The sequence below is a fragment of the Muntiacus reevesi genome, chromosome 9 (assembly GCF_963930625.1).
Source record: "Muntiacus reevesi chromosome 9, mMunRee1.1, whole genome shotgun sequence".
Classification (NCBI taxonomy): Eukaryota; Metazoa; Chordata; class Mammalia; order Artiodactyla; family Cervidae; genus Muntiacus; species Muntiacus reevesi.
This window is the reverse complement of record NC_089257.1, coordinates 62,760,419-62,773,764: the sequence shown is the minus strand read 5'-3', so window position 1 is coordinate 62,773,764 and position 13,346 is coordinate 62,760,419. Positions and strand designations below refer to the sequence as shown.

Genomic DNA, 13,346 nt, shown 5'->3' with positions numbered 1-13,346 from the left:
GCCGTCCTTTTGAAATGTCAACTTCTCTTATTCTGTGCAACAACAACAAACCATTTCTCGATCAGATTGTGACATGCAACAAAAAGTGGATTTTATATGACAACCAGTGACATCCAACTCAGGGGTTGCACTGAGAAGAAGCTCCAAAGCACTCCCCAAAGCCAAACCTGCACCAAAAAAAAAGGTCATGGTCACTGTTTGGTGGTCTGCTGCCAGCCTGATCCACTACAGCTTTCTGAATTCTGGAGAAACCATTACATCTGAGAAGTATGCTCAGCAGATCGATGAGATGCATCAAAACCTGCAATGCCTGCAGCTGGCATTGGTCAACAGAAAGGGCCCAATTCTCCACAACAGCGCCCAACAACACATCACATAACCAACGATTTGAAAGTTAAATGAATTGGGCTATGAAGTTTTTTTTTAATTGACAGATAATTGCTTTACAGAATTTTGTTGTTTTCTGTCAAACCTTAACGTGAATCAGCCATAGGTATACATATGTCCCCTCCCTCTTGAACCTCCCTCCCATCTCCCTTCCCATCCCACCCCTCTAGGTTGATGTAGAGCCCCTGTTTGTGTTCCCTAAGCCATACAGCAAATTCCTGTTGGCTATGTTTTACATATGGTAATGTAAGTTTCCATGTTACTCTCTCCTCCCCTCTCCCCATATCCATAAGTTTGTTCTCTATGTCTGTTTCTCCATTGCTGCCCTGCAAATAAATTCTTCAGTACCATCCTTCTAAATTCCATATATACACATTAGTATACAATATTTATCTTTTCTTTTTCTCACTTCACTCTGTATAATAGGCTCTAGGTTCATTCACCTCATTAGAACTGACTTAAATGTGTTCCTTTTTATAGCTGAGAAATAGTCCATTGTGTGTATATATCACAACTTCTTTATCCATTCATCTGTCAATGAACATCTAGGTTGCTTCCATGTTCTAGCTATTGTAAATAATGCTGCAGTGAACATTGGGGTACATGTGTCTTTTTCCATTTTAATTTCCTCAGGGTATATGCCTAGGAGTGGGATTGCTGGGTCATAGGGTGGTTTTATTCCTAGTTTTTTAAGGAATCTCCATACCATCTTCTGTAGTAGCTATATCAATTTACATTCCCATCAACAGTGCAAGAAGTTTTGCCTCATCCACCATATTCATCTGACCTCACACCAACCTACTCGCACTTCTTCAAGCATATCGACAACTTTTTGCAAGGAAAACACTTCCACAACCTGCAGGATGCAGAAAGTGCTTTCCAAGAGTTCATCGAATCCTGAAGCATTTATGCCACAGGAACAAACAAATTTATTTCTTGTTGGCAAAAATGTGTTGATTGTAATGGTTCCTATTTTGATTAATAAAGATGTTATTAGAGCCTAGTTATAATGATACACACACAAAATTCATGGTCTGCAACCACAATTACATTTGCACCAATCTAATAATAGGCCTTGCTAGAGAATCATTGCCCACTCCTGAATCAATCCCTTTGGCTAGAGAATTCTGTATTCTTTTTGGCCAAGCCAGATTCATATGCCCATTCCTAGAGCTAGTGGGTGAGGTCATCCCTTCTGAACACATGGACTGGGAGCAGAGTGGATCCCCAAAGGAAAACTGGGGGTGTCATGTTGAAAAAAGAAATTGATATTTTGGAGACAGAAAAATAAAGTTATCTGTCTCCAATATTTGGAGACAGACTACACTTTTTGCATTCCTCTCGGTGCCTCAGGATAGAAGTAGGGTGGGTGGTCAGCTAACTGACACAATTCTTGGTGCTTCTACATGAATTAAGGGAAATAAGTAAGGGCAATGCCAAAGAATGTTCAAACTACCATACAATTGCGCTCATTTCACATGCTAGCAAGGTAATGCTCAAATCCTTCAAGCTAGGCTTCCACAGTACGTGAACTGAGAACTTCCAGAAGTACAAGCTGGATTTAGAAAAGGCATAGGAAACAGATCAAATCGCCAACTTGCTTTGGATCATAAAAGAAGCAAGGGCATTCCAGAAAAACATCTGCTTCATTGACTATGCTAAAGCCTTTGACTGTGTAGATCACAACAAACTGCAGAAAACTCTTCAAGAGATGGGAATACCAGACCACCTTACCTGCCTCCTGCACAACCTGTGTGCAGATCAAGAAGCAACAGTTAGAACCGGACGTGGACCAAAGGACTGGTTCAAAATGGGGAAAGGAGTACGTCAAAGCTGTATATTGTCACCCTGTTTATTTTACTGCTATTCAGAGTACATCATGGGAAATGCCAGGCTGGATGAAGCACAAGCTGGAATCAAGATTGCCGGGAGAAATATCAGGAACCTCACATATGCAGATGACACCACCCTAATGGCAGAAAGTGAAGAGGAATTGAAGAGTGTCTTGATTAAGGTGAACAAGAAGGGTAAAAAAGCTGGCTTAAAACTCAACATTCAAAAAACGAAGATCATGGCATCTGATCCCATCACTTCATGGCAAATAGATGAGGGAAATTTGGAAACAGTGACAGATTTTATTTTCCTGGGCTCCAAAATCACTGCGGATGGTGACTGTAGCCATGAAATTAAAAGACACTTGCTCCTTGGGAGAAAAACTATGACAAAACTAGACAGCATATTAAAAAGCAGAGATATCACTTTGCTGACAAAGGTCCATATATTCAAAGCTGTGGTTATTCCAGTAGCAATGTATGGATGTGAAAGTTAGACTATAAAGAAGGCTGAGCACCAAAGAATTGATGTTTTCAAACTGTGGTGCTGGAGAAGACTCTTGAGGGTCCCTTGGAGAGCAGGCAGATAAACCAGGCAATCTCAAAGGAGATCATCCCTTACTTTTCATTGGAAGGGCTGATGCTGAAGCTGAAACTCCAATACTTTGGCCACCTGATGGAAAGAATCAACTCATTAGAAAACACCCTATTGCTGGGAAAGATTAAGAACAGGAGGATGAGGGGACAACAGAGGACGATCTGGATGGATGGCATCACGGAATCAATGGACATGAGTTTGAACAAACACCGGGAGATAGTGATGAACAGGGAAGCCTGGTGTGCTGCAGTCCCTGGAGTCACAGAGTCAGACACAACCTAGCAACTGAACAACATTGCAGTGTTTAAAGAGAAGGAAAGATCTCGCAAGGATTGTTAATTGCAACTTTAAGTATGCTATCTTTCTTTTTTGTATGATTAAGCTCAATTAAACTATATGTAATAGAGTAAAATACATAGAGCAACACCTAACCTTTCAGTTCTTTGAAGTAGTCAAGGCCAGCAGCATGCTGAGACAAGACTAGACTGTCATTACAGCTCAGTAACCATTAGCTTTTAGGCAGAAAGCTCAACTGAGGAGCACGAAGCAACAGGTCGAGATGCCTCAGAACTGTCAAAAAGTGTTATAGTCTCTCTCCAAAAAAGAGTAACTTTTCCGACTTGTATTAGCTTTTGTTAGTGTGATTCCATAAGGAGTCTTACCTCAGTTAAAGGTAAACCTTTTTTCCTCCTGCCTTGTATCCCTGACCCCACTGCTTCTAAGAACCTCTGTCCTTGTAGCAGTTCAGCATCCTCATAAGCAGAATATTCATACCCTTTGTCTCTTCTCACCCTTTTCAGGGTTGTATTTCTATGCTGTGGCCTTAAAATTTCAAAAGGGGAGAAAGCCTTTTAGGGAGCTCTGCTCATCCCGTTATACCCTTGAGTCCCCTTGGCGCTTGGATGAGGAAATGTTATCAGAAGAGTGCAAATGCAGGCTCAGTCAGCTCCTCTAAATACCTTTGAGGTATATATCTATTTCATACTACACAGCAGGAATTGTGTTTCTTCAGTATTGTAAAAACCAGATAAACAGAAGATTAAATGTAAAATTAAGCAAAGACCATTTAGTTCTTGGAGGAAGAAACATCAGTAGTCATAAGCCAGGAAGTAGAGATGGATTGCTTAATAGAGATTTATAACCCATGGTATGCTCCTAATCTGATTCCTATCCTGGTTTGCAATTCCACCTCTGACATACAGGCTTCCATTTAGTTTCTGTGTAGCTGAGGAGTTCCTGGCTCCAACCCTTGAGTCACAGAAGCCAGAGCAAGCACAAGCACCACTTTATGCTCATGCTGAATGAGAACTAGTCAACCAGTTAGAGATTTATGGGAAATCCATAGTTTTTGTCATGTTTAAGTGCTACATTGTTGTTACAACTAGTAGCTCAGTTTCCTCTTTGATTTTAATAATACTCTCTATTTAACCTATTTTTTTTAAAAAGGTATAGCAAATAGAACATGTCAACAGATAAATGCATCTTTTAGGTTTCTTGGTTTTAGCCATCCCCAAATCAGGCCAGCTTGTCCAGTTGGTCGGTTTGTAACCATTTTGCCAAAAATGCCTTGAATCTTGGAACAAAAGTTGGCAAGTCTTACCCAAAGCCTTTTAAAATGTACCATAGTCAGGGAATGGGAAAAGAAACAGCTATGATTTTATCACAACTGTTGTGTTATCTGCCCTTCCACGTCTTAATACCTGTCCTTTCTATAGCCCCTCCCCCTAGGTCTGGATGGAGCATACTTTAAAGTGAAATGACAGACCAGGAGAATAACAACAACATCTCAAGTAACCCCTTTGCTGCTCTTTTTGGCTCCTTGGCTGATGCCAAACAGTTTGCAGCAATCCAAAAAGAGCAGCTGAAGCAGCAATCTGGTAAGTGGAGGAGCCAATAGCAGCGGATGAGATGACCTAGAATGGGGTCTTCCCAAATTAAGTATTCTTCGGGTTGTTAATTGCAACTGGAACTTATATTTAGGGCAGAAGTTAGTATTTTGTTCGTATTTTTTGTTTGTTTGGTTTGGGGGACTTCTCCCTGTCCTATCCTTGGCTTAAAAAGACCAGAGAACAGGTGGTTCTGGAGTAACAGATGCCCATCATGCTCCCAAAGCTGTCAAGCTTTCTTACTTTACAGATCACCTAGTGAAAGATACTTAACAAAGATGCTAAAATGTTTTAACATAGGAAACTGAGATTATAGTTGTAGGTGTGGAAAATAAGTCACATGTAGCTGTAGACAGCAGGTGTGTTAAAGGAAGACTTAGAGCTTTCTAGCCTGTAGAGAAATGAGATTTATTCTTAAGCCCAGTGCTTCAGAGTCTTATCTCAAGCAAAATGCTTCTTTCATTACACTTTAATATCTTACTGCTTTTAGAACAGACTTCTAGGAAAATCTGATCCTTCCCCTTCATAAGAAGAAAATTAGGACAATATCTCACTAATCATAAAAGTGATTTTCCTCATCTGGGATCAAAATAAGATCAAGTCTAGCTTCCTCCCCATAGGTAATATATGAACTAGAAGAATTAGGATGCTGTTTCCCAAATATATTAGTTTTCTGAGAGCATGCACAAACTTTCAGGCCAGAAATTGCTCCCTTTCTCCTCCCTCCAAAAAAAAAAAAAATGGTGTTTTTATTTTTAGGAAAGGAGAAATATTATACTTTGCCTTTACTTTGTTTATTTCAGAAGTGTTCAGATATGTACACTTCTGCGTACATATGGCCTTACTCTCTGATTAGGATTGAATAAAAAGGAAGTAAGAGCAAGACAGATGAGTAGTAAACAGAGATGGATGAAACAAAGAAGAAATACATGGACTGCTGACCTTTTTAACGTGATGGGAAGAGGCAGCTCTGAGTCTCAGTCTCTGAAAACTTTCCAAGATTTCTAAAATACAGGCTCAGAATGGGAACCCTTGGATTAGGAGATTGTAGGAGATGAAGAGTGAGGAATTGAAATGAGGAAAGGAAATGAAAAAAAATTTTAAGTACGTGGTTGAGGGAAATTTTGCTAATTAGCACCTGTCACTCTTGGAATTCAGAGGAGACCTTGATGGTATAGGAATAGAGCAACTGAACACTCATCCTTCTGACCATAAACAGATGTGAGGCTGGCGAGGATTGGAAGCATTGCAGTGGGAACAAGTCAGGTGCATGCCCTTCTGTTACTATTTTGGCACCTCATCGTCTTAGTTTGTTTACACTGAGTTTGCCAGGTCACCAGGTCTAACCTGTTTGCCTCCAGCAGTTAGTACTCTAAGAAAACCTTTGACCTCCTGTATTGAACTTCACTTTTGCTCAGTTCACCACACTGAAGCAACTCTTGCGTCTGAGAATTTTGCCCGGACTTTCAGAGTAACCATTTTATCATCAGAGGGAAAAAGCAGATACAGGCTTGCATGTGGCTTTTAGTGAGCAACACTGCATATACACCCCTTCAGCATCAGTGCCATTCTGAGAAGCTCTCTTTTAAGTTGCTTTATAAAAAAGTAAAAAGATTCTATCAATAAGAAAAAAATAACTAATTGAAAATGGGGACAGTTTATATATACTCAAATTACTTTAAAAAATCCAGTCTAATGCATGGGTTTGGATTTATGGCAGGCTCGTCCCCCTGGACCTCTCATAGTGTCCCATGCCAGAGCAAACTCGGCCCTGAACCATTGCCTGGCTTCTGCCAGTAGGCTGCAGGCACTGAAGTCGGTTGCACAGTGGGAAAAAAAAAAAAAAGAAAAAAAAAAATCCAATCTAGCTAATAATTAGAGAAATACCCATTAAGACAACAATTAGATAGTTTTTAGTCTGTGTAGTTTGTAAAGCTTTAAACAGGCACTCTCTCATATACTGGTGCAGCTGTTCGTTGCCAGGTTGTGTCTGACTCTTTGTGAGCCCCCATGGACTGTAGCCCACTAGGCTTCTCTGTCCATGGGGTTTTCCAGGCAAGATTACTAGAGTGGGTTGCCATTTTGTTCTCCAGGAGAAGATCTCCAGGGGATCTTCCTGACCTGGGGATCTTCCTGACGCAGGGATCCAACCCAAGTCTCCTGCTTTGTAGGTGGATTTTTTTTACCACCGAGTACTGGGGAAGCTCCATATACTCGTAGCTATGTAAATCAGAGTAGTTTTGGTTTTCTTTTTTGCTACATGAGGTCCAGCTGTGGCACACAGGATCCTTAGTTATGGCATGTGGGATCTCCTAGAGAAGGAAATGGCAACCTACTCCAGTATTCTTGCCTGGGAAATCTCATGGACAGAGAAGCCTGACAGGCTGCCATCCTTGAGGGTCACAAAGAATCAGACGTGACTTAGGGACTAAACAAAAACAACAAATGTGGGATCTTGTTCACTAACCAGGGATTAAACCCTGGCCCCCTGCATTGGAAGCATAGAGTCTCAGCCACTAGACCACCAGGGAAATCCGAGAATAGTCTTTCTGAGAGTAATTTGGTAGTACCTATATGTTAACTTTTAAATATTCAGGCTTTTTAATCTAGCAGTTCTGCTTCTATGAATTTATCCTACACAAGTACTCATACAAGTGCACAAAAATAATAAGTTACATGTGGTAGAGTGTTGTTTGAAATCATGAGAAATTGGAAACAATCCAAATGTCCATCAGTTGAGAAGTCACTACATAGATCACATTTTGTGCATTCAATATAATACAGGGCAGCTATTGAAAAGAATGAGGTTGGCTTATAAATGACTTAATAGAGAGGTGTTGGTGCTGCTTAAGTTTAAAAAGCAAGAGAATTCCCTGGTAGTCCAATGGTTAGGATTCTGTGCTTTCACTGCCAAGGACCTAGGTTTGATCCCTGGTGAGGGAACTAAATCCCACAAGTCAAGCATCACGGCCAAAAAATAAATAAAAATTTAAAAATAAGAAAAATGTGTTCTCTTAAAATGAGGGAAAAGCCATATATTTAATAGATAATATTTAATAGATAATTCTTTGCTCACTACGATTCTGTAGGGAAGATAGTATTGCTACTTTTGGCATTGTGGAATACAATTAATTATGAGTAGAAAAAATAAAACTTCGTTTTTGAAATATGGTAGATTTTATAATTAGCGATTTCAGAACTCTGTACTTAAGATGTTTCCTGATACAACTCAATAGCAAAAAACCCAAACAATCCAATTTAAAAATGGGCAGAGGATCTGAATGAACATTTTTCCAAAGATGACATATAGATGGTCAACATCTGCATGAAAAAGTGCTCAACATCATTAATCGGGGCAATGTAAATCAAAACCACTACACGCTTGTTAGAATGGTTATTATAAAAAAGACAAGAAATAACAGGTGTTGTCAAGGATGTGGAGAAAAGGGCACCCTTGTGCACTGTTGGTGGGATTATAAGTTGGTTCAGCCACTGTGGAAAATATCAGCATGGAGGTTCCTAAAAAAATTAAATATAAAGCTACCATATGATCAAGCAATTTTACCTCTGGGTGTTTATCCAAAGAAAACAGAAACACTAATTGGAGAAGATATATGTACCCCCATGTTCATTGCAGCATTATTCAGGTGGACAGTAGGTGGGCCTTGCGGGCATTGTGCTGAGGCAAATAAGTCAGAGAAAGACAAATACCATATGATCTCACTTATATTGGAATATTAAAAAAAAGAAAGCTATTAGATACAGAGACTAGATTAGGGGTTACCAGAGGCAGGGGTTGGGGGTGACAAAATGGGTGAAGAGTTTCAAAAGGTACAAACTTTCAGTTATAAAATAGTCATAAGGATTCAGTGAACAGCATGGTGACTATAGTTAACAATACTGTATTGCATGTGTATTTGAATGTTGCAAAGAAAGTAGATCTTAAAAGTTCTTACCACAATAAGAAAAAAATTGTAGCTATTTATGGTGACATAGGGGCTTCCCAGGTGGCCCTAGTGGTAAAAAACCTACCTGCCAATGCAGGAGACATAAGAGACGTGGATTCAGTCCCTGGGTTGGAAAGATCTCCTGAGGGAGGGCATGGTAACCCACTCCAGTATTCTTGTCTGCAGAATTGCAGGGACAGAGGAGCCTGACGGGCTACACAGTCCATGGGGTCGCAAAGAGTTGGACACAACTAAAGTGACTTAGCACGCCCACACATACCGTGACAGATATTAACCTGATTTATTGTGGTGATCAGTTAACAATATATACAAATATCGTCATGTACACCTGAAACAAATATATGTCAGTGATACCTTAATTAAAAGAAAACAAGATGTTGCCTGACTTGAGATGTTCACTAATAAGTTAACACCCAAAATTAACCTCCCCCCGTTGGTGACATTTATCATGTATACTTGGTTTTCTCTTAAAGAGAGGATTGCAACTGTTCATGACTTACATTTTCTGGCAGATGAACTCCCCGCCAGCCCAGATGACTCGGATAATAGTGTGTCAGAGAGCCTGGATGAATTTGATTACTCTGTGGCTGAGATCAGCCGCTCATTCCGTTCACAGCAGGAAATATGTGAGCAACTCAACATCAATCACATGATCCAAAGGATCTTCCTCATCACTCTGGACAATAGTGAGTTACAGATTTGCAGCCAGTGGATTCACTTCTCTGCCTTTCCTGCTTGGGCTAGGGATTCACTCTTAGAAACTTACTGTATCTGATGGTTAAACAAACCCACCAAACTCCCAGGAACACAGGGTTTATTTATATTTTCAAGGAAGCTTTTGTTAAAGCAGTATTTTGACAGACATACAACTTTCATTTCTGTTTTGATACTGACTGGACAGTGTAGCTGCTGCTGCCTTTTCTACTTTAAAAGGGCTATGGGAATGGTAGCCAAGTCTGTTTTCTTCTCAGAGGTGATCTAAACATTTTGATGCAAGCCCCAAGAAGAATTAGGTAGTGTTTCCCCTCTATGCCCTGTCTGTAGTTAAACCTCCAAACTACTGCTGATGTCTGGGATTTACTCTTTAAATGTCATGATGTTAGGTTTATAACAAAGCATGTGCTCTTTGGGGTGGGGGTGGGCGGGTTAAATCTGTAGATACTGTTCTCTGTGTCAAGATCACTCTGATATTACCTGAGTCAGACTTCAGATTCGAGAGAAATGCTGTCAAGATCAGTTGTCTATGTAAGGCAGAAGCATTATCCTTAACCTATCAGACTAAAACCATTTCTCAGGTGACCCAAGCCTGAAAAGTGGAAATGGCATCCCCAGCCGGTGTGTGTATTTGGAAGAAATGGCAGTAGACCTGGAAGATCAAGACTGGCTTGATATGAACAACGTAGAGCAGGTACCATTCTTCCATTCCTTACATGTGCCTTCAGTAAAAATCAGCCATGGCAGCTGAATTCTGCTCTCCATTCTCCAACCATGACTTTCTTAGCTCTGTCTCTTAGGCTGTCTGTGTTGTCCCTCTTTTGGATCTGCTCATCTACCCATGGTCCCATGTCCAAATCTACCCATCTTGCAAGACACAGTTAACAAGTCATCCCGTTTACAAAGTTTTGCCAGATTTAAGTTGTTATTTTCTCTCTGGGCTCTTAGAGTAATCTCTTGCATCTCTTATAAGAATTATCTCTTTCCATCCCATGTAGTGGTTTCTTTATGTACCTCTTTTCTCTGTCCCATGGACACTTAACTTATTGAGGCCAAGGCCCCTCTCTCTCTTTATATCTTTTTCACAATCAAAACTACATTCTACCTTACAAGTGCTTAATTAATATTAAACGGATGAAAGTTTGATAGGGAAGACACTTGACAACTTGTAGTTTGACTTCATACATTTAAACTGTCTATATAAAGTCTGAGTGAAATGAGCAATCATGAAGAGTAGTAGATTCCACATATAAGTTTAATCTCTCATTCTCCACACCATTCAACAAATATGCCTACTCTGTGCTTGGGGCTATGCTAGACACTTAAGCTTGCTTTAGGATGATGAATATAAACAATCAAATTTGTATACATAATTTTTTTAATTGAGGAATAGTTGCCTTACAGTGTTGTGTTGGTTTCTGCTATACAACTGTGTGACTCATCTATAACTATTAATATACATATACCCCTTCCTCTTGAGCCTCTCACCAACACTCCCCATCCCACCTCTCTGAGACTGAGCTCAACTCCCTGTGCTATGCAGCAGCTTCGCACTAGCGTTTTGCTTCACACATGGTAGCGTGTATATGTCAGTGCTATTCTCTCAATTCACCCCACTTTCCCCTTCCCCCCTCTGTGTCCACAAGTTCATTTTCTATATCTGCATCTATATTCCTGCCCTTTTTTCCCTTGTACATTCTGTGATTCTCATAATTACCTGTGTCAAAATTTATCATTTATGTCTTGATGTTCTAAAACTAACTTTGCAGTGAACAGGGATGGAGGTAGATAAATCAGGAGTTTGGAATTAACAGATACACACTACTGTGTGCAAAATAGATAAACAACAGAGACCAACTGTATAGCACAGGGAACTATATTCAATATCTTATAATACCTATAATAGAAAAGAATCTGAAAAAAGAATAGATATGTATGTGTGTGTGTAACTAAATCACCTTCCTGTATACTAACACTTCCTGAAACTAACACAACATTGTAAATCAACTATACTTCAGTAAAAAATAAATAAAAATGTAAAAGTAAATTAACTTTGCAGTGATTTAGTATTTTTGTTTATTTGTTTTTCCTCATAGGCTGTCTTCACTCGCTTATTACTTCAAGATCCAGGCAACCACTTGATTAACATGACTTCTTCTACAACGTTGAATCTTTCTGCTGATCGAGATGCAGGGGAGAGGCACATTTTTTGTTACCTTTATTCCTGCTTTCAAAGAGCCAAGGAAGAGGTAAAGGAGTCATTGCCATTAAGTACTCTTGGGTATGACGTAACCCAGAGAATTGGATCAATGTCTTTTATATTAATTTGTATACATCATAGTGTATCTGGAACTGGATATCAGAGGTCCTGTTAGTTTGTTTTCTGAAGTTTTAATCTCTCCTTTTCCATGACTTGGGGTCTTCCCCTTCCCCAATTAACAAGTACCTCTTATTCTTTCTACAAATGTCTTTAAAAAAAATCACACCTAGTAATTGGCCTCCAACTAATAAAATAAAATAAAAAAAGGAAAAAAAAATCACACCTTTATAAAAAAAAAGATCTGATAAATTTATTTCTACTGAGGTTTGTGTAACAGAGTAGACTAAGCTTGATCACTTCCAGCAGTAGAATTTCTAAGAGGTGATTCCTTAACCCAAGGAATGAACTCTCATGGCTTTTCAAGCATCCACAGCAAAGCCGTGTTGTTTTGGGACAGAGTGTCTTTCCCCTTCTGTTTGCTGTATCTGCCCTTGCGCCAGCTCACAGAGCAAGCATCTTCCCTCTCTTTGTTGCTGTTTCCAGATTACCAAAGTTCCAGAGAACCTGCTACCCTTTGCAGTACAGTGCAGGAACCTCACTGTGTCCAATACCCGAACAGTCCTTCTCACCCCAGAGATCTATGTTGACCAAAACATCCATGAGCAGCTGGTAGATTTGATGTTGGAAGCCATCCTAGGAGGCCGTGAGTACATAAGCAAGATCTGTGAGCATCTGCATTTGATTTCTGTAACATTCCTCTGGTTGCATTAAAAAGCCTCAGAGCCACTGTGGTTCCAGCATAAATGAATAAAAAGAGCTCACCCCTTGACCTTTGGGTTTCAATACCAGTAGAATTATCAAAAGTTCAGAGTAAAGAGCTGTGTGTAAAGGCATATAGAAATTCCTTTGGCCTCCTCTCTCTCGTTTGTCTCCCATCAGATTTTGAAGGTGTAGCTGAGTTTCTGGATGAGGTCATCGAAGCCTTGATATTAGATGAGGAAGTTCGAACATTTCCAGAAGTCATGATTCCAGTGTTTGATATTTTATCGAGCCGAATCAAAGATCTAGAACTCTGCCAGATCCTGCTCTATGCGTATCTGGACGTTCTTCTCTATTTCACTAAGCAGAAGGACATGGCCAAGGTAGGTCTGAAAGCGCACATGCGTTCAGTTGAGTTGGAAGTTTATGCTTCCCTGTGCTGAGGGCAGTGTAATATTACCTCTTGTATAAGAAAGGTACATTGGTTGTTACATAATCTTGTTTTGTTTTGTTTTTTGGCTATGCTGTGTGGCTTGTGGGATCTTAGTTCCCCAGTCAGGGATCGAACCCACGTCCCCTGCATTGGCAGGCAGATCCTTAACCACTGGACCACGAGGAAAGTCCCAGTTGTTGGATAGTCTTAACTCTTTGAAGCTCTCTCACCCCATCACCTACCTCATCATACAGACAATTGACTAGGACTTGTCTTTTCCTACAGGTTTTTGTAGACTACATTCAGCCCAAGGATCCAAGTAATGGACAGATGTACCAGAAGACCTTGCTAGGAATAATCCTGAATATCTCCTGCTTATTAAAGACACCAGGAGTCATAGAAAATCATGGCTACTTCCTGAACCCATCTCGTTCCAGTCCCCAGGAGATCAAAGTACAAGAGGCCAACATTCATCAGGTGGAGCTGTTTCCTGGTGCATTCCAGTCCCC

General features: G+C 40.1%; 1 protein-coding gene and 1 non-coding gene across 3 annotated transcripts in view; both read left to right on the top strand.

Annotated features, from left to right (window-relative positions):
• Window positions 1–13,346, top strand: part of UBE4A (ubiquitination factor E4A) — a 38,871-nt gene that overhangs the window by 3,664 nt on the left and 21,861 nt on the right. Inside the window, exons 2-9 of one of the 2 annotated variants that reach the window (XM_065946310.1) lie at window positions 3,618–3,783; window positions 4,533–4,694; window positions 9,184–9,357; window positions 9,967–10,079; window positions 11,482–11,634; window positions 12,189–12,348; window positions 12,585–12,787; window positions 13,123–13,314. In XM_065946310.1, the coding sequence (XP_065802382.1) occupies window positions 4,574–4,694; window positions 9,184–9,357; window positions 9,967–10,079; window positions 11,482–11,634; window positions 12,189–12,348; window positions 12,585–12,787; window positions 13,123–13,314 (1,116 nt within the window). In that variant the 5' untranslated portion in view covers window positions 3,618–3,783; window positions 4,533–4,573. The remainder of the gene's footprint in view (window positions 1–3,617; window positions 3,784–4,532; window positions 4,695–9,183; window positions 9,358–9,966; window positions 10,080–11,481; window positions 11,635–12,188; window positions 12,349–12,584; window positions 12,788–13,122; window positions 13,315–13,346) is intronic. The other variant, XM_065946309.1, reaches the window with a different exon arrangement.
• Window positions 6,401–6,533, top strand: LOC136176139 (small nucleolar RNA SNORA42/SNORA80 family). The gene has a single exon (XR_010664515.1). It is a non-coding gene; the product is annotated as a small nucleolar RNA SNORA42/SNORA80 family (small nucleolar RNA).